We start from the raw sequence: 22,111 nt of genomic DNA, 5'->3' as shown, positions 1-22,111 counted from the left end.
AGAGAATTTGTTGCTAGAATACTTTGGCCTTGCCTTACAAGAAACAATAATGAGAGTTTTTTTTAGATGAAAGCAGACAGTAATTTGCATCCACGTGAAAAAGCATATAGTGAGGTCAGCTTCTGGAATGACAGCAAGTGGAGTTTCGCTGACCCACCTCCAGTGACACTGCTGCAAATTATTTTTTAAAAAAGATAAAGTTTCTGGAAATGATCTTAAGACCAAACAGCAAATGAAGAAACATCTATTCTATAGATCCATGAAAATTTATAAGAAAGGGAAGAGTCTGACGTATTTGAACCAAGATGCTCCTCCCTCACCCCCTTCCAGGTCAACAAGGTGGAGCCCCGACTCCAGACTTCTTTAGTTAACAACACAGGCATCTTCTTCACCGAGCTCCCAGGGGGAGTGTTTTCTTCAAAGGCAGAGCAGGATGGCAGCATTTCTCTTCTTATCCTCGTCTGCCTGTTGCTGGCTAATTCCTGAGTGAGGGCATTCTAGAAGTGGGGCTTCCTTCTTCCACCCAACTCCCAGTTGTGGAATGGAGGCTCCCCCTTGGGTGTGGCATACTGTGAATACTGCAGGCCTTTGGCCCTTCCCCAGCTCAAGAGGCCATGATTCCACACCAGGAGAGCCAAGCCAAGTGACCCTGAGGCCACTGCTGCAGCTCCACTGAGTGCTTAGATACCACAGTGTGGGTGGCACACAGGGAGAAGCTTGCCATTGTCCCCACCTCTGGCTCCAGATCCCAATAACATTAACAGCCAGTATCTAAGCAGATCAATGGGGCGAGAAGGCAGTGAGATAACATATGTGAAGTGCTCACAGAAAAAACTGTCAACCAACAACCCTGTACACAGTAAAGCTATCATTGAAAAATGAGGCTGAACAAATGACTTTTGCAGATAAACAAAAACTAAAGTTAATATTTCTGGCAGATCCACATTATAAGAAATACTAAAGGATGTTATTTAGGCTGAAAGAAAATTACCCCAGATGGTAATTGGAATCCACATAAAAAAAGAACACCAGTAAAGGTAATTATTGATTATAATACACCCTACTAATGTAAATTATTCCCTTAGCATATTTAGTAAGCAATTGTACAAAATAACATGTATAGAAATGTACAGAATACATTCTTGGGCTTATAAAAGTGCGGGTGAAGCAGCAAGTCCAGCAATTATCCAGAAGATCTTGCTAAGATCATTAATGAAGAGGCTACACTAAACAACAGATTTTCAATGTACACAAAACTGCTTTATAATGGAAAAAGGAGTCATCTAAGACTTTCCTAGCTAGAGAGGAAAAGTCACTGCCTGGCTTCCAAGGTTCCAAGGACAGACTGACTCTCTTGTTAGGGGCTAATGCAGCTGGTGACTTTGAATTGAAGCCAGTGCTCATTTACCATTCTGACAATCATATGTCCTTAAGAATGATGCTAAATCTATTCTGCCTGTGCGCTAGAAATGGAAAAAGGAAGTCTGGATGACAGCACATCTGTTTACTACATGGTTTTCTGAATATTTTAAGGTGACTGTTAACGAACTACTGCTCAGAAAAAAAAGATGCCTTTCAAAAAGTGATGGCTCATTGACAATGCAACTGATTACAAATGCTCTGATGGAGACTTACAATGAGGCTAATATTGTTTTTATGCCTGCTAACAAGACATTTATTCTGCAGCCTATGAATCAGGAATAATTTTGACTTTCAAGAAATACATTTGTTAAGGCTATAGCTATCATAGAGAGTCATTCCTCTACCGGCTCCGGGCAAAGTCAATTGATAAACCTTAAGAAAGGATTCCCCATTCTAGATGCCATTAAACACATTATTGATTCATGGAAAGGGGTCAAAATATCAACATTGACAAAAGTTTGGATGAAGTTGATCCCAGCCCTCACGGATGACTTTGAGGGGTTCAAGACTTTGGTGGAGGAAGTAGCTGCAGATGTGGTCGAACCAGCAAGAGAACTAGAATTAGAAGTGGAGCCTGAAGATGTGACTGAATTGCTGCCATCTCATGATAAAACTTTAATGGATGAGGAGTTTCATCTTATGGATGAGCAAAAAACAGAAGTTTCTTGAGAGGGAATCTATTCCTGATGAAGATGCTGTGAAGATTGTTGAAATGACAACAAAGGATTTGGAATATTACATAAACTTAGTCGATAAAAGGGTTGGAGAAGATTGACTCCAATTTTGAAACAAGTTCTACAGCAACTAAAATGCTATCCAACAGCATCACATGCTACAGATAAATCATTCATGAAAGGAAGAGTCGATTGATGTGGCAAATTTCATTGTGATCTCATTTTAAGAAGTTGCCACAGCCACCCCAATGTTTGGCAACCATCACCCTGATCAGTCAGCAGCCATCGACATTGAGGCCTGACCCTCCACCAGCAAAAAGATAAGGATTCGCTGGAGGTTCAGATGATGGTTAGCATTTTCTAGCAACAAAGCATTTTGTGTGTGTGTTTGAGGAAGATTGGCTCTGAGCTAACGTCTGTTGCCAATCTTCCTCTTTTTGCTTGAGAAAGACTGTCGCTGAGCTAACATCTGTGCCTATCTTCCTCTGTTTTATATTGATGTTGTGAGAGTGAGACTGGAAGAGCCGTGCTACATCTGTGCCAGGCATCCGAACCTGAGAACCCATGAACACCTGGGCCACCGAGCAGAGCACAGGAACCTAACCACTACAGTACTGAGCCAGCCCCAGCAATATAGCATTTTTTAATTAAGGTATGTATATTCTTTTATTAGACATAATGCTATTGGAAACCTAATAGAATACAATATAGAGTAAAGGTAACTTTTATATGCACTGGGAAAGCAAAAATTTTGTGTGACTTGTTTTATTGCAACTTTTGCCTTATTATGGTGGTCTGGAACCAAACCTGCAACATCTCCAAGATATGCCTGTAATTATAAACATTATATTAAATTAAACACTGTTAATGGATTTGATTATTTAAAATCAAGTCAAGATTAGCACATACAGCTAAAGCTAACAGAAGTGCTGGTTCCAGGGTAAAGTTTGAGGATATTTTCTCTAGCTTTAACAGAAATACGGCAGTTGTGTACAGTGTATATGATTACTAGATTAGGAGCAAAACAGTAGTTACTGACATACTCACACTAATTCCATAAGTCAAAAGAGCAAATGTTCACTATTTTCCTCTCACCTCTGTGCCCTGAAAACACACGATAGTGACCAGGGCGATGCCATTGGATGCACAGACTGGACTGTGTCTCCTGTTGCAGCCACGTGGGGGCCAGTGTATTTGCTACAGTCAGTGTGCAAAACGCGGATGACGAAGAAATAATCAGAGAGGACACAACTGAAAATAACAGTCATTATGTTACTATGAAATGCCATACATAAAAAAGATGATAAATAATTTAAATGTTTTTATTACAGGCCCATATCAAAATAAACATGGCTTTAAGGAGAGACCAAATGAAAAACTAAAACATTTTCATAACCTTTGTAGGCCTCCCTATCAGATTCTTCTCCCAAATTCCATCCACCTCCCATCTCAGAGAGAATCATTAAACCTTATTTTCTATTAATTATTCACCTGCTTTCTTCATAATTTATCACATAAGTAGTTATTCATGAAATTGTCTATTGTTTAATTTGGGATATTTTTGAAATTTATATGCAGAATCATTATAACGTATTCCAATGTTCATAGTAAGTATAGATTACTTTTATCTAAAGCTTTTGTAATTGTTTATTGAAATAGGATATTTTTCAAATCTTTAACACATTAATATGGTGAGTCATCATATGTCTAATCTGAATTCATCATTGAGGGCTAGTAAAAGAAACTGTCATAATTTGGCAACATTTTTATACAAAGTCCTATTTTGCATGAAGAGATATTATTTAGGATTTGTGATCCATGTTTAAGAGTGACATCATCTTCCACTGTAAAAGCTGAAGTCAGATGACGATCTAATCTCCTTATTGATAATCATTCTTCTTTCTGACTAATCTTAAGACCACCTTTTTGTATTCATTTTTAATTTTGTTATAATGTGTGTAGGTATGGATTCTTCAATAAATTTTTCCTAGTTAGAAGGCAATGGGATCCTTAAATATATTCATAGAAGTAAAAAGTGGAAACAATCAAGGCTGGCCCAGTGACGTAGTGGTTAAATTATGGTGCTCCTCAGGGTGTCACCGGTTTGGATCCTGTGTGTATACCTACAGACAGCTCATCATGGTATATCAATCGGAGGAATATTAGTCAACAGTAAAAAGAAATGAAGGACTTATGTATGCTACAACATGGATGAACCATGAAAATGTTATACAAACTGAAAGAAGCCAGTAACAAAGACCACATATTGAATGACTCCATTTATATGAAATGCCTGGAAAAGGCAAATGTATAGAGACAGAAATTAACTTATTGGTTCACTGTAGTGGGAGGTGCAGGGAATGGTAATTAACAGTAAATGGGCATATGAGATCTCACTGTCTTGATAAAGATGTTGTAAAACTGAATTATGGTGATTGTTTCACTACTTACTTTTAAAGATTGTTGAATTCTACATTTTAACTGAGTGAATTACAGGGTGTATAAAATATGCCACAATAAGTTTATTAATTAAGAAACTTGTACTGACAGCAGAAACTAAAATGATATTTAAAAAAATGTATTTATTTCCAGGTAGCCCAAAGTTAATGGGCTACATCTCTCTGTGAATCATCCAAACACTGTACTAATTCACAAGAAGATCTAAGAAAACCACATCAATCATTTGTACTCAGCACAACTAGAAGACTGAAAAAAATACTAACTTCACTTTTCCTGTATGTACAAAGATAATCTCCAAATTTTAGCAGGATTATTACGTGAACTCCAAGTGCAGGTAATCGTCTTGCAAAGAGCAAGTTTGTGGGGGAGAGCAAGGGGTGGAAGAGAGGCCATAGAAGAAAAAAGAAAATCTGCAAAGAGAGAAGGGAACTGGGAACCTAAGATTGAGCTAAAATCATCTAAAAAGAGAAAATTCCGGCAAAACACTGTAAAAGAGCTGGTAGGAAAGGACACGTTTACAGGGAAGAAAATTATATGTAAGTGACACACAGGTTTGAATTCTCAAAAAGGCATCAGTTCCCAGTGAAAAGAAAATGAAAAATTGGGGAGAGTCAGGTGGACACAGGCATCCTTCAGGGACAGGATAAATGAATAAAAAGAGGCAAATGGGGTGTCTTTAAAATAGTAATGCAATACAAAAGAGAACCAAACATTATCAAAGCATGCAATACACATGTACAGTAACACACACACACACAACACATACACACATCACCTGCTAGAAGTAACCACATTTTGCTGTACTGACAGAAGAGGGCGCTCTTTCACTAACAACACAGTAAACAAACGTACATTAACAGCCAACTGTGACCACAAAAATATACGAAAAAACGTGGTCTTCAACTACGCAAAACTTCTATAAGAAAGCAGAATTGAGAATTAAATACCTGTATCTGAAACCTCCTAGCCTCCAAAATACAAAACCATGAAGCAGAAGAAAACAGTAATGCAACACTCAAAACATGAATTAAATAGCCTCCAGCAAATATTTGTGATGTTCAACTGCTGGAATCAAAAGTCAAACTCTACAATAGAAATGTATTATTTTTGAAAGTAGATGAAACAACTTTTGATTTAATTTAGAAAGAGAATATGACTTAAAACTACAATATTTCAGAAAAAAATATGAAATTACAAGGTGCCCACTGAAGAACAGTGTATTTAAATAAATATTAAATCTACAGAAAATTCACACTGACAGACAATGTTGAACCTGTCTTCAGCATCTATGAGTGGATGAGCTTTATCTGAATCTCAGATTATTGGGGGAAATTTCTCAAAGGACTAATTGTGAGCATTTAATATATTTAATTTTCATTTAATCCTAAAACACAGATGGAGAAAATGTGAAATAGTATATACATTTTATAGATTCTGAAAAAGTGAAAAAAAATGAAATTTTTCCATGAAGAAGGAAAAGAGAGAGTCCTCTGAGAGTATAATGAATCCAACTGATAATGTGTATGGAATAGATGTGCAGGAAAAGATACCACGAAACACTGGCAAAGCAAACAGTACATAGAGAAATTTTTAAAAAACAAACGCAGAGAACTATGAGATTTAAAAAGGTTTGAATACAAGAGCATTTACCAGACAAAAATGAAATTTTTCTAAACATCTGTATAGCAGACAAACCCCATAATCAAGTTAGAAAATAAAGTATAAATGTAAAATATTTATAAATACGCAAAACATGTTCAATTTCATGCATACTTAGAAAAATACAAATAAAAATCTGCAGTCTCACATAACATCTGAAGAAATCAAAAGCTTTGACAGCATGTTCTCTTGGCAAGGCTGTGGAGACCAAGGCACTCTCATAATTGTTATTTGGAATGTAAACTCGTACAACGCTTATGGAGGATACTTTTTCCCATATGCTAAAAATCATAGCAACAGATTAAAAAAACAAATAAACTTTTAGATTTTATCCTAGCAATCTCACAGCTAGAAATTTACTTTGAAAACACATAGGTAGACTTCCACTTTCTGGTTCCACATGTAAGGAGCTAGGAAGTCACCACTCATCCTAACAACAAGTAAAAAGCTGAAGACTGAATAATCAAACCCTTTTTAGATCCAGGAGAGAGGGGAGGACACAGGGCAAATTGCTAACCCCATGACTGCAGAGATAGACAGGTGACCAGAGGGACTCGTGCTTCTGGAGCAGACACTCACAAGCAGAAACCAGCACACAAAACAGCCTGACGAGGGAATCCTGACCTATAATTGATGAACTGAGGGAGGTTCAGTGTGGACAAGTCTAAGAGTTCAAAACTCCAGGGGACCCAGTCATAGGGACGCCCCCACAATATTGTGAGATGTACCTCCAGGAGCTCCACCAAGTTCCTATAGTAAATACTAGAGAAGAATCTCCTCAGGCTTCCAGCAGGAAGATGAGAAAAGAAACCATTTAGAAATACACCAGAGCACTCTGTTCTTGTTAATAAGGCCTGCCCTCTGGAGAAACTAGTTGGCTAGAGGCTCACCTAGGATATTATCAGAGCATACCTGACCTGAGAGTAGGGAAATACCCAACTCTCATCCACTCTAACCATCCAGTCCCCCCTAAGGGAGGAGAAAATACTGAGAAACGCTTGTGAAGTTCACAGTCCAAAGGCATATGCTCACTAAATACTGAGGCCTAATTGTGGGACTGTACAATGCTGCTCCTTCCTCCACATCTTACCATGACATTACTAAAAGCCAATTTACAGCCATTTTTTTTGCCTAGTATGTCATGCTCAGCTATCACAATAATATCACAAGGCACACGAAAAGGCAGAAAAACAGCATTTAAAGAGATAGACCAAGCATCAGAACCAGATGTGACAATCATGTTGGAATTTTCAGACCAGAAATCTAAAACAAATATGACTAACATGCTAAGGACTCTAATGCAAGAACAGACGCTCAACGTAAGCAGAGAGATGGAAATTCAGAGAAAGGACTAAAAAGAAATGCTACAGATAGAAATATTGTAACATAAATGAGGAATGTCTTCAATTAACATATTAGTAGATTGTACATGCCTAAGGAAGGAATCTCTGAGCTAGAGAATATATCAGTAAAAGCCTCAAAAACTGAAAAGTAAAGAGAAAAAGACCAAAAAAGTAAAAAAAGAATATCCAAAGACTATGAGACAAATACAAAAGTTGTGCCATACATATAGTTAGAATATCAGAGGGAAAAGAAAGAGAGGCACAGAAGAAATATTTGAAATAATAATGAATAAGAATTTTCCAAATTAATGCGGGACACTAAACCACAGATTCAGAAAGCTCAGAGAACACCAATCAGATAAATACTATGGGCATGTTATTTTCAAACTATAGATCAAAGATAAAGTTCTAAAGCCAGAAAAATAAACCCTTACATTACTTATAGAAGAACAAACCTAAGAATTACATCTGACCTCTCCTCAAACCATGCAATCAAAAGAGAGAGGAACGAAAGTGATACAAGAAAAACCCACCAACCTAGAATTCTGTATCCTGCAAAATTATCCTTCAAAAGTAAAGGGGAAATAAAGACTTTCTCAGACAAAAATTGAGGAAATTTCTTGACATTAGACCAGCCTTGCAAGAAAAGTTAAAAAAGAAGTTAAAGGAACTTTTTTAGAGATAAAGAAAATAATGCAGATCAGAAGTTCAGATCAACATAAGCAAGAAAGAATACTGAAGAAAGAATAAGCAAAGATAAAATAAAAATTTTTGTTATTATTTTAATTGACCTAATAGATAACAATTTGCTCAAAATAATAACAATGTATTTGATTAGGTATGTTTTGTGGTACATGTATATATCATATATATATGACTCATACATAACACATAAATATATGATTATGTATGCTTATATATAAGTGAAATGAATGACAGCATAGATACAAGGGGTGGGAAGAAGGAATTAGGATTATTGTGTTATTATAAAGTAATCACACTATCCGTGAATTAGTATAGTGTTATTTGAAAAGTGAATGAAGTCGTCATAAATAAATATTGCAAACTCTAAGGCAACAGATAAAAAAACTTAAAAAAGAAGTATAACTCATATGCTAAGAAATGAGAGAAAATGGAATCATATAAAGTGCTCAATTAAAACCACAAAGGCAGAAAAATAGTAAAGACAAATTAGAAACAGAGAACAAGGGCAATAAATAGAACTGTAAGAAATATGGTAGCTATTAATCCAACTATATCAACAATCACTGTGAATTACTATGAATAATCTTTGGATAATCAGCGGTCTACTTAAATCAACTTGGAATAATCAATGGTCTAAATGCATCAGTGAAAAAACAGAGGTTATCAGAGCACATAAAAAACATGACCCAACTATGTGGTGTTTACAAGAAACTCACTCTAAATTAAAGCTACATATAGGTTAAAATAAATGGAAGAAGAAAAATATACCATACTATAACTAAACAAAAAAAAGCAGAAGTAGCTATATTAATTTCAGAAAGAACATACTTCAAAGTGAGGTAAGTTATCAGGGACAAAGAAGGCCATTACGTGATGATAAACAGTCAGTTCTCCAAGAACACCTAACAATCTTTAATGTGTATGTGCCTAACAAAGGCATTTCAAACTACATGAGGCAAAAATTAATAGAATTGCAATGAGAAACAGATGGTTCCAGTATCATAGTTGGAGACTTCAACAGCCCTCCAAAGAAACAGACATTTCCAGCAGGCAGAAAATCAGTAAGGACATAGTCAAACTCAACTTCACCATCAATCAACTGGATGTAATGGAAATCTTCAGACTACTTCATCTAACAACAGCAGAACGCATATCTTCCTAAGCTCACGTGGAACATTCACCAAGATGCAAAACAGACTGGGCAGTAATGTACATCCTCACAAATTGAAAAGAATAAAAATCATACAATGTCTTTTCACAGGCTACATTAGAATTAAGCTAGAAATCAAAAATGGAAAGATCATTGGAAAGTACTAATGTACAGGAAGATTAAATGAGACACTTCTAAATAACACATAGGTCAAAGAAGAGGTCTCAAGAGAAATTTTAGAATATTTTGAACTAAATAAAAATGAACATGAAATTTATCAAAATTTGTGGATACAGCAATAATAGTGCTTAGAAGGAATTTTTTAGCATTGAATGCACATATTGGAAAAGATGAAGGATGTAATTCAATCATCCACGTTTCCACTGTGAAAAATTAGGAAAAGAAGAGCAACTTCCCTCCAAGTGAGCAGAAGCAAAGAAATAATAAGAATTAGCAGAAATCAATGAAATTGAAAACCAGAAATCGAAGGAGAAAATCAATGAAATCAAAAGCTGGTTCTTTGAAAAGGAGATGAAGTTGATAAGCCTCTAGCCAGACGAACGAAGTAAGAAGTGAGAGGACACAAATTACTAACATCAGAAATGAAAGAGGAGAAATCACTATGGATCCCATGGGCATTAAAAGGATAATACAAAAATTCTATAAGCAACTCAAGGCCCACAAGTTTGGTAACCTAGAGGAAATGGACCAATTCTTGAAAAGGCCAGCATGCCAAAATTCACAGAAAAAAAAAAATAGATGTTCTGAATAAGCCTATATCAAAGTGTTTGGATCAATAATTAATAACCTTCCAAAACAGATGACAGCAGGTCCAGATGTTTTCACTGGTGAGTTCTACCAAATAACAAAGAAATTATACCAATTTCCTACAATCTTTTTCAGGGGATAAAAGTAGAGAGAATATTTTCTAACTCATTTTATGAAATCAGAATTACCCTAACAGTAGAAGCAGTAAAAGGTATCACAGGAAAAGAAAGTTACAGACTAATATCTCTCATGAAAATAGATGCAAAAACCTGCAACATAAACATAGCAAACCCATGCAACAATGCTTAAAAAGAATAATACTCCACAAGCAAGTGATATTTATCCCAGGTATGCAAGACTGGTTCAAAATTCAACTAATCCATCACACAATCATATCGGTATTTGCAGTAAAAACCATTTGACAAAAGTCAACACTCATTCATGATAAAGACTCCCAGTAAACTATGAGTAGAGAGGACCTTCCTCAACTCAATAAAGAATGCCTGTCGAAGACTTACAATTATCATCACACTTAATGGTGAGAAAATCAGAGCTTTCCCATTCATCAGGTAAAAGGTCATCAGTCAAGGATGTCCCTCTCACCAAACTTTTTGGACATCACACTGCAAATTCTAGCTGGTACAATAAAACAACAAAAGGAAATAAACGATATACACATTGGGAAGGAGGGAATAAAATTCTCTTTGTCTGCAGATGACATGATTGTCTGTAAAGAAAATCCAAAAGAATGCACAAAAGTAACTCCTGGAACTAAGAAGTTATTATAAGTTGTAGAATACAGAGTTAATTTACAAAAGTCTACTGCTTTCCTATGTAGTATCAATGAACAAGTGAATTTTGAAATTAAAACCACAATACCATTTACATTAGCACCTACAAAAGTGAAACACTTAACTAAAAGTCAAACAAAACATGCACACGACTTGTATGAGGAAAGCTACAGAACTCTGATGAATGAAATCAAAGAACTAAATAAATGGAGAGATATTCCATGTTCATGAACAGGAAGACTCAATATTGTCAAGAGTCAATTCTTCCCAGCTTGACTTACAGATCCAGTGCAATTCCAATCTGAATTCCAGCAAGTTATTCTATGAATATTGATATTCTACAGTTTATATGAAGAGGCAAAAGACCCAGGATAGCCAATACAGTATTGAAAGAGAAGAGCAAAGTTGGGGGATTGATATGTTCAGATTTTAATACAGACTACAGATCTAGAGTGATTAAAAAAAAAAACACTCTGGTACTGGCATGAGTATAGAGATACGGAACAATAGAATGGAACAGAAAGTCAAACTAAATCCATACATATATGTTCAATTGACATTTTAAGAGAAATTTTTTAGAGTCGTTTTAGTTTACCACAAGATTGAGGAGGTACAGGGATTTCCCATCTACTTCATGCTCCACACATGCATAGTTTCCCCATTAATAACATCACTCAGCAGAACTCTACATTTTTTTTTTTTTTTTACCAAGAATGAACCTACGTTGACACATCATAATCATCTGAAGTCCATAGTTTACCCTACAGTTCACTTTTGATGTTGCAGACTCTGTGGTTATGTACAGAAGTTTAATAAAATATATCCATGATTATAATATCATACAGAGTATTTTCAGTGCCCTACAAATCCCTGTGATCTGCCTATGCATTTATCTCCCCTGGCCTCCACTCAACCTCTGGCAACCACTGATTTTTTCATCTGTCTCCATAATTTTGCCTTTTCCAGAGTGACATATACTTGGAATCATAGAGTTTATCACCTTTTCAGATAGGTTTCTTCACATAGCACTAGGCATTGAAGTTTCCTCCTTGTCTTTTTACAGCTTGATAGCTCATTTCGTTTTATGGAAGAAGAATATTCTATTTTCTGGATGTACCACAGTTTATCCATTCACCTGCTGAAGGACATCCTGGTTGCTTCCAAGTTTAGGTAATTATCTATAAAGCTACTGCCTTAATTAAGGTTTTGTGTAGACATAAATTTTCAACTCCTTTGGATAAATAACAAGGAGCACAGTTACTGGATCATATGATAAGCCTATGTTTAACTGTAAGCAACTACCATAATTTCATCAAAAGCTGCTGTACCACTTTGCATTCCCATTAGCAATGTATGAGAGTTCCTGTTGCTCCATGTCCTCTCCAGCATTTGGTGTGGTTAGTCTTCCAGATTTTAGCCATTCTAATACTTCTGTAGTGGTATCTCATTAGTGGTACCTCGATTTTTTGGGAGGGAGGGTGAGGATGATTGCCCCTGAGCTAACATCTATGGCAATCTCTCTCTATTTTTTGTATATGAGATGCTGCCACAGTGTGGCCTGATGAGCGATGTGTAGGTCCTTGCCCTAGATCAATCCTGTGAACCCTGGGCAACCGAAGTGCAGCATGGGACTTAACCACTATGCCAGCTGGCCAGCACTATCTCATTGTTTTCTTAATTTGAATTTCCATGATGACACATGATATGGAGGATCTTTTCATGTTTCTTGCCATCAGTATATCTTCTTTGGAGACATGTCTGTTAAGGTATTTGGCCCATTTTTTTAATCAGGTAATTTCTTTGACTATTCTTGAGTTTTCAGGGTTTTTTGTATATCTTGGATAAGGGTCCTTTGGCAGATGTGTCTTTTGCAAAGGTTTGTCCCAGTCTGGGGTGTGTCTTCTCATTCTCTTGATATGGACTCTCACAGAACAGAAGGTTTTAACTTTAATGAGTCTATGTTACCTATCGTTTCTTTCATGGATCAAGGCTTTGGTATTGTCTCTAAAAAGCCGTCACCATACCCATGGTCATCTAGGTTTTCTCCTATGTTATCTCCTGGGTACTTTATAGTTTTGCATTTTACATTTAAGCCTATGATCCATTTTGAGTTAATTTTTGTGAGGGGTGTAAGGTCTGTGTCTCAATTAACTTTTTTGCGTGTAGAAGTTCAGTTGTTTCCACGCCATTTCTTGAGAAAACTCTCTTTGATCCCTTGTATTGCCTTTGCTGCTTCATCAAAGAACAGTCAACTATATTGATGGAGCTCAATTTTGGGGCTCTCTATTCTGTTTCATTCATCTACTTATATATTTTTTCGCTAATACTACACTGTCTTGATTGATCCCTTGCTTTGGACAAGAGCTCCAAGAAAATTAAACGAAAAGAAAAGTCTTTGGACTAAAGTGGCACTGTGACAAATGGATAGCCACATGCAAAAGTATAACTTTGTACCCATAATTTTCACCAGATACAAAAATTAACTCAAACTGTAGCAAAGATTTAAATGCAAATACTAATGCTATCAAATTCTTAGAATGAAACCTAGGTGTAAATCTTCATGAGTGTGGATTAGGCAGCAATTTCTTATATATAACACCAAAAGCACAAGCAACAAAGGAAAAAATAGATAAATTGGAATTCATCACATTTAAAACTTGTTTTGCATCAAGGGACAGTATCAAGAAAGTAACACAGACAACCTAAAAACAAGAGAAAACGTTTGCAATTGAGAAGTCTAATAAGTGCCAGGGATCCAGATTACATAAAGAACACTGGAAACTCAAAACAACAAATAAAGAAGATAGCTTAAAAATGGGCAAAGGATTTAAATAGACATTGCCCCAGAGAAGACATAGAAATGGCAAGGAAGCACATGAAAAGGTGTGCAATATGGTTAATCATAAGAGGAATGCAAAGCAAACTACAGTGGAGTACTAGTTCACACCCTCTATGGTGAACATAATTTTTTAACATGACAACTTCTGAATTTGGGTGAGAATATGGAGAAACTGGAACCCTCATACAGTCCTGGTGGAAATGTAAGATGGTACACTCATTGTGGAAAGCATTTTGGCATCTCCTCAAAAAAGTTAAAGGTGGAGTTACCATACAAATTTCCACTGCTAGATATTTATCCATGAGAAATGGAAATATATGGTCACACAAAAACTAGTACAAGAATGTTCACAGCTGCAGTATTCATAATAGCCAATAAGTGAATACAATCTAAATGTCTATCAGCTGATAGACAGACAAACAAAGGTGGTATATCCATACATTGGAATATTAGTCATAAAAAGGAAAGAGGTATGAGTATGTGCTACAACAGGGATGAACCTTGAAAACCTTGAGCTACATGAAAGTGTCGTTCACAAAAGACCACAAACCATAGATAGAGATCTATACTTATCTATATCTATATATATTTCATTTCATGTGAAAGACATACACATATCCTATGATTCCATTTCTATGAAATGCCCAAAATAGGCAAATCCACAGAGGAAGGAAGTAGTTTAGTGGTGGTCATGGATTGATGGGGAATTGGGAAGTAGCGGTGTTTTGTTTCTTTCTTTTGGGAATGGGAGAGATGATGGAAATGTTCTGAAATTAGATAGTGGCGATAGTTGTAAAACATTGTGAAGAAATATTTACAAGAAAATACAGAATTGTCTGCTTTAAAATGTCAAGTTTTAAGTTTTATGAATTTTATGTCAATTGAAAACACCCTGTTTCTCTTATGAAACGTCAGATTTTAAATGTTGTTAACTTTCCTGTGTCTCTTTCATTATAGCTGAAATTTGGAGCTGATGTGTATCCAAGAAGATTCTTCTAAAAGCCAAGTTCCAAAACATGTGAGATGTGGGAGGCTGGCTCACAAAGCTTGTGTGGAAATAGTCGTGCAGTGAGGTGGATCCCCATTCACGAATGGATACGAACTTCCACCAGTACACTGATCGTTCCTAGAGGACAGTTACAGTATTTCCTTTTGTTGACCACCTTTTCGCTATCAGTGTACAGGCCTCAGGGCATGGTAGGCTTTCTTGTTAATAATTTGACGCATAAAAGTAAGAAGAAAAAAATAAAAATCCATTTTAAAAATAAAAGTAATATATGTATATGAATGTGTCAAAATTCACTGAATAATGTTTTTTATATGGGTTCTCTGTAATGAAAATGGCCATGAAAGTGAGTGCATTTTTATCATGTGGCTCTAAAAAGGTACTTTCTACTAAATGTTTTCGTTAAGAATTAATACTAAAGAAGGTAAACGAATGAGCACCTCCCAGAGAGATCACTCTTTTAGAGGTGAAATGTTTAGTCAAAAGAAGAGCAGGCCTGATATCATATATGTAGTAGATTGATACTTCTCTTCCAGTAGTCAATCTACAATTCTGCCACTAGAATCATGCCTTAAATGAACATTTGCCCACCCAAATAAAACCTGCTTCTCCCTGGCTGAGAGACGGAGAGAAATGGAGAAGCTTAGGACTTGGACCACTAACGAAAATCCTAGATGGATGAAGGCAGAGTTGCCTGGCATCCCAGGGTTACCAAACTATCTTTGGACTGATTTGTGAGAGATAAAGAAAGCAATATAACTTCTTCTCCCAAACCTCAGATGCTGTGCAATATCATTGGATGGGCTCTGCAATTCATTCAATTGTACACATGTCCTATATTTTAGAATTGAAGTCCATATTTCCTAACCTTTAGGATCATAGATTGACCTGGAGTACTTGTTATAAGTCAAGCTCCCAGATCTCTCTCCTAGAGGTTTTGATTCTTTAGGATAAAGAAGAGCCCAAGTGTCTGTACTGTTAATAAACATCGAAGTAATGCATTATGTGTTCATCTTTGAAAATATTTCTTTAATATTATTACCAAAAGTATTTGTGTGCTGCACCCGGTAACCTACCAAAGAAAGAAACGGTATTTTAAGAAAGATGCTATTATGTAACTTCTATTGATTAAAATATTTGTGGTTGTAAATTACATTAGGCTTTATATTATCAAATAAAATGAAAGATAGTTTTTCAACTGCCACTGATAAATCAACATAGAGGATAAAAATCTTTCAATCACAGATTCTTAGAATTAGAAATATTCTTCAACATCCTACAGTCCATCCTGTATGCAACAGCAGGCTTTCTTTGGTCATCTGGTAATTTAAAGTTCTGATTGAGAAGACTCTAATTGCTTGTAGAATCCACCACAAAATGGGATTGCAATAAAAGGCATAGGAACGTGTAGCTCTAGCAGAGTCAGCATGCACCATAACGAGTAAAATCAAATCTTCCACGAGAAGCGCTGTAAGAAAGAAAAAGACAAAGAAAAAGAAAGAAATTATTAAAAGAACATTTAAAATTGCCTGTGTATTGCATTAACAGCTTCTCCATGAGGAGGCTTTGAACATAGAAGAAGAGAGGTTGTGCTCCACAGCCACAAGCAGCTGGGCCCTGCCTGCTCCCCAGGCCTGCACACGTCCTCCCCTGACCTGGGCTCCATGACTCTCCCTACATGCTCAGTCCTGACTCAGTCTTGGAACCTGCCCAGATCTGAGAGAGGAGAGGACCAGAGATTGTCTTAGAGGTCCTCTAGAAGTAGAAGACAGGTAGAGGATTAAATGAGAGGAAACACCTGTGAGAGAACATGGGCTTGCACAAAGGTTGGCCAAAACTGTAGACTGCAGACTCCTTTAGAGTGAAGGACACAGGAAGGGAGGTCAGGTGGAAGTGTCCTAGAATGCCCTGCTCTCTGAGGAAGGTTAGGAGTCTGTCATGGAGTTCAGGAGCCCAAGTGGACCAGCAGAGGAGTCCCTTCCAGCAGGAATAGGCCCATTGTGATGGGTTTCAGAGTTCTGTAGTCAGTAAGGTTTTTGCTCAGTCCCGCTCCCTGTAGCTTGCAGCTACATCTCGGAGGTTATCACTTAGCATCTGGACACGGAATTACCTTTTATTGAACATTAGACTTCCATTCGTAAGTCATAATAATTAAATTAAGTTAATTAGTTTCTACATTGGTGGAATATCCCGTAGAGTTATAATGAGAGGTCAAATACAAAACTGCTTTTAGAAATGAGAACTTAAGGGATAGGCACAAGTGTGTGTCTGTGGCTTTTACAGAGATATTTTCCAAAGACACTGAGCCTACATTATCAGAAATGTGCATTTTCCTATCACTTTGTGATGGTTTCTTCATTATTTTGGAGGAGCTAATATTTAATTTTGCATTCTTACATCCTTTCCCTGCAGAAAATGCATGGATTGCGATAAGTCTGGCCATTGGTTGCGCAGATCAGCTTCCTTTCTCTGTTGCATAAATGTAATCGATCTTTATACACGTGACAGTCTGGTGCCTAAACATAAGAAGACAACATAAAATTTATCAGATAATAAACTGTCTGCATAAAGTATTCTTTGTTCTTAATACAAAATGTGATACATCAAAAAGGTATAAATACATTGTATATTGAGATTTAAAAAGAAACATTAAGGTACCCACAACACACTTAGACATAAAATACTATTGATGTATTTTTACAAACACGTTATTTTTTGAAAACCTACAAAGGGTAGAATGTGCTTTCATAATTGAGCCACTCTGCCCCCATGTCTTCTCACACCTGGATCAGATATCTCCCATTACTTCATACCACCAAAAACCCTAAAAGTGAATTTTCTGTAATTCCCTTGTCTTTCTCATGAGTTCCACTACTAGATGCTCTGATTTCAGATCATCACTGCCTATGTATTTATTCAAATATATGACTGTTTGTATGTGGGTATACAATAATATACATATACATGTAATGTGTTTAGTGATGGTAGTGCTGGGAATTTACATAAATGATCAATACTGGGTGTATTCCTACATGACTCGCTTTTAAACGTCTTTGTAACATTTATCTATTCAGGTGTTTAGAACTACAGTTAATTTATTTCACCTCTATGTAACATTCCACTCCATGAATGAATGAAAATTTTTGTTTACCTAATTGTAAGTGGAAAATTTTTTTAAATCTTCCTTTTCTTCTAGGGTAAACAATTCTACTTTGAACACCCCTTAACCGATATCCAATGCTTGTATATAACAAGACTTACACATGGTACTGGAATTTTTGAATAGCGGGATATTTTTACCTTGACTATAGAGCCAAATGATGCTTTTGTGTGTGTGTAATGAAGATTAGCCTGGAGCTAACTTACACAGCCAATCCTCCTCTTTTGGCTGAGGAAGATGGACCCTGAGCTATCATCCATGCCCATCCTCCTATACTTTATATGTGGGATGCCTGCCACAGCATGGCTTGACAAGCAGTGTGTAGGTCCTCACCCAGGATCTGAACTGGCGAACCCCAGACCATGGAAGCAGAGTGCTTAAACTTAACCACTTCCCACCAGGCTGGCCCCCAAATGATCTTATAAGGGTGGTGAGATTCTATTTCTTGAACTCAGTATAATAACAACACAGGTTTTTTTTTTTTCTTCTTTTCTCCTTGTGGAGGATCATACTCTTGTGCGTTTTGTTTGATGAAATTTGCTATGAAAACTTACAATATAAAAAAAAATTACCAGTTTTACGTTTTCAATTCCCAAATTAATTGATAGTAACTTACCGTTCCTGGTGATAATAAAGCAGTTTCTGCAACCAAAACACACAAAAAAGATTAAAACTAAGAAGAAGAGGGGAACACTAACTGAGTATCTGGTGCAAAGTTCTCCCATCTTTTTGTAGCAAAATACCAGGCAAATTACCTACTCCAGACCCTGCAAGTAATGAGGGGAGCCTTTCGGATGGTAGCAAAACAATAGGTTCACAAAATAGCTCCAAATCTGGAAACATAATTCCCAAATAACCTCACTCTGTGAAGAAAAACAATTTTGTGTATTGTTTAGTAATCACAAAACCCTGCTTTTTTCCTGTCTTTTTAATAGATGAGACATCCACGTCAGAGACGACAATGCCTTGCTTAATACCATTCATTATACCTTGCATAAAGTCACTTAATATGAAGAAATTAATTACTAAATTAATTAGTGCTCAGGTCCAAGATCAGGGATCTATCCAATACCTTACAGCTACTTTTTACTCTGAAATTCATGGGCCACCTTATGCTTTAAAGAAGGTAAGTTGTCAATAGAGGGAGGGATGGGTTCTCTCCTCACACGAAGCCTGGGCTCTGCTCAGAGCTGTCAAACAACAAAGCAGATTTTCAAAGAACTCCAGATCTAGAAGACATCATTACTCCCCACACTTTGCTCTCAGCAGTCATGGAATGTGACCTCCAAAACCTCTTCACCTCTAAACATAGGTAAATGGCTTTCATTGTAGGTGGAGGAAAAGCTAGGTTCCACTGCACATTCTAACCCACCTCTCTGTCTCCACGTCTCTAAAGTGGGAAAGAAGAGAGAGAAAACGACGGATGCAGTTTTTAAAGGGATATTTGTAAACTGCTCTGTTTCATTTTGCCAGTTTAAGTATTACAAACCCAATAAAACAAGCTCCTCCATTCCTAGACCATAGCAGTTGTTTCCTAAATTTTCTAAGATATGAGAAATTCTTCATCCAGGATTGAAAAATTTACTCACCAGAATGCAGAGGAAACAGCAAGACAATGATGAAAATAGCTTTCATCCATGATGAGAAGAAAGACATTTTGTCAAGTCTGTAGAAGAAAACCATAGGACTGTTCGTAACACATGGCACAGGGACAAATGACCCATTTCCCGATGAAAGTTTCTTATGGGTGAGGAAACTGCTCTACTCCCCTAGAGTCCTAACTATAGGGGACTATCCCCTTTTTTCTTCCTCCAACTCAGAATCAACAAGACATGCGTGTGAACAGAAGGCCTCATAGAGACTCAAGAGAAACACTAGGACAAGTCCTCCGTGCACATCTGAGAAGGAGCCATTTGCTCTCCCAAGCCTTTGGCTCAGCCCACAGGGAGCTTGGCTGCATTTAAGGAAACATGCACTTGGGAATCTCAGTTTTTCCTCAGAAAAATACAAGCAGTTCTTTCAGGAAAGACTCAGTTGCAGCTGTCCTCACAGCAATGCTCTTCACCAGGGCTCCCTCCATAGGGTCCCCGCCGGACCTACCTGAAACAGAGAAGGCCGTGGGGAGCGAGGCCGACACCTCCACGGACCGTGCCGAGCTTGTTCACCTCTTCTTCCCAACCACAGCCACCCAGCTGACGCGCTTCCTTTATTGACCTGTTGGTGAAGACCTCTCTGGGGGTGAGACAGATGCCTCCCGGCAGATAAGACACTGAGGTATTCTGTGTTCTTCCTGAAGGCTATAAAGGAACTCGTGAGAGAGGCCTCACAAGGAATCCTCAGCAGGTATTGCCTCTGCAGGAGATTTGGGACAGTTTGGTCTGATGTACCCAGAAGTATGGGGAAGGGAGGAGGTAAGATCAGTGCTCCGAAACCCTTAGAGATGAGATATGAAATCTTCCTAAGCTACCGAATAGGAAGGAAAGGAGAATCAAAACAGGAAAGAGAATGAGTTTTGGGAACGGTGAGTAGACAAGTACCTAGACCCTTAGCACTTGGCAACACTAGAAGCACATTAGGCTCATTTAGAGATTTGATTTTGATTAAAGTTTTGCTTTGAGAAAACTGGAGATTCTCATCAAGCTGTAAGTCAAATGCAGAGAGTTCTCATGTCCCTTTCATCCATTTTCCCCTGATGGGAACATCTTGTAAAACTATGGCACAATTTCACAATCAGGAATGTTGACAAAGCTCCCAGATAGCTGTTGGGGCCACAGGCTTGGTGACCCCGGGCTGGAGGACAGCTTGTGAATACTAAGAAGAGGAGAGAAAGAAGGCTCAGGTGTGAGATTGAGACCAGGACGGACATGGCCCTAAATTGTAGGTTGAATAACTGGACCTTTACCTCAAAGTGAAGCGGGAGACCCTGTAGGGTTTGAGTGGGAGGAGATTTCATCAGAGCTGTTTAGCTGATCTGCTCCACAGCCTGACTCAGCGCAAAGAGCGTTGGCAGATGAAAGTCCTGAGTTCAAATCCCATCCACCACCAGGCAGCCTGGACACCATATTCAGGCTATGGAATCCACAATTTCCTACTTTTAAACGTGATAACAATAACTTCTGTCACGTAGATTTGTTATAAATATTAGGGATATAATATTAAAACAGTCTGCACTTAAGTTGTCTGTTACACTTACATTTGTCACCCTAATCTAACTTGCCTTTTTTATCAGTGAAGAAAGCCAGGATTTAGACAAGAACCTTTGAGTCTAGCACTGTTTCATGCCGATTCAATGCAAGGATCCCAATTCTGGTAAATGCATAAAGTTTTCCTTTATTGTACTAATGTGACTATTGTACTGATGCTGGCTCTTTGAAATTGTTACATGGACACTGTCCGAGACAGTTGTGCAGGCCAATTGTTCCGGCACATGACATTGGAGGGAAAGAACAAGTGAACTTTTGAGTTGAATTTATTGGGAAATCCTTATGACTCTCGACTGGACTTTTTCTCTTGCACGTGTTCATCAGTAAAGATTAAGCACAGGAGACACTGCCTGTGATGAACAACAGGCCAGAAGATTTTAAAAAGAACCACTAAAGGGAATGTTAGAAGTATGCATTATTTGATGCACAGCTATCTTTTCTGAAATGTTTAATAGCATAAATATGTGTATATGCATAGATGTATACATATTTAATATACAACTATACTAAAATCACACACAAATATATACATGGGTATATATTTAAAGATATATCCACGTGTATATATATGTGTGCCTGCTTGTGTATGCATATAAATATGCATGTATACATCTTTATATGTTTCTATACATGCATATATGTAATAACACATATTTTATATTCAATTATATATTATCATTATATATATACATATATACAGAGTATATAGGTATAGACATTTATGCATTTATCTCTCTATATAAATTATCTAGGTGAGCTCCATATGTCATCATACATGTTCGTATAAAAGATGGACAAGAGGAGATTTCATGCAGACACAGAGGAAGACAGAGCTGAGAGAAATGTAAAGATGCTGGCCTTAAAGGTGGTAGAAGAAGATGATGGATACATGGATAGATAGATAGATAGTTAGGTAGATACATAGATAGAC

The 22,111-nt window shown here is 37.1% G+C and overlaps 1 protein-coding gene across 1 annotated transcript; it reads right to left on the bottom strand.

Annotated features, from left to right (window-relative positions):
• Positions 1-15,818: 15,818 nt before the first annotated feature.
• On the bottom strand, positions 15,819-20,273 carry LOC102149479 (sperm-associated acrosin inhibitor). The gene is made up of 5 exons (XM_005599320.4): positions 20,078-20,273; positions 19,567-19,643; positions 18,594-18,619; positions 17,215-17,333; positions 15,819-16,285 (listed from the first exon to the last, which is right to left on the bottom strand). Exons 2-5 carry the CDS (start codon positions 19,631-19,633, stop codon positions 16,240-16,242), a joined length of 258 nt encoding a protein of 85 aa, XP_005599377.3. The 5' UTR covers positions 19,634-19,643; positions 20,078-20,273; the 3' UTR covers positions 15,819-16,239.
• Between the last annotated feature and the right edge of the window lie 1,838 nt (positions 20,274-22,111).

Source organism: Equus caballus, chromosome 14 (assembly GCF_041296265.1).
Source record: "Equus caballus isolate H_3958 breed thoroughbred chromosome 14, TB-T2T, whole genome shotgun sequence".
Taxonomy (NCBI): domain Eukaryota; kingdom Metazoa; phylum Chordata; class Mammalia; order Perissodactyla; family Equidae; genus Equus; species Equus caballus.
This window is presented reverse-complemented; position numbering and strand designations above follow the sequence as displayed.

Excerpts from the sequence above, each read along its gene's own strand:
- LOC102149479 (XM_005599320.4), bottom strand. The coding sequence starts at position 19,633 with ATGTCTTTCTTCTCATCATGGATGAAAGCTATTTTCATCATTGTCTTG. Across the intron at positions 18,620-19,566 it reads GCTGTTTCCTCTGCATTCTG|AAACTGCTTTATTATCACCA; the intron begins GTGAGTAAATTT and ends TTTTGGTTGCAG. Across the intron at positions 17,334-18,593 it reads CTTTATTATCACCAGGAACG|GCACCAGACTGTCACGTGTA; the intron begins GTAAGTTACTAT and ends TCTTATGTTTAG.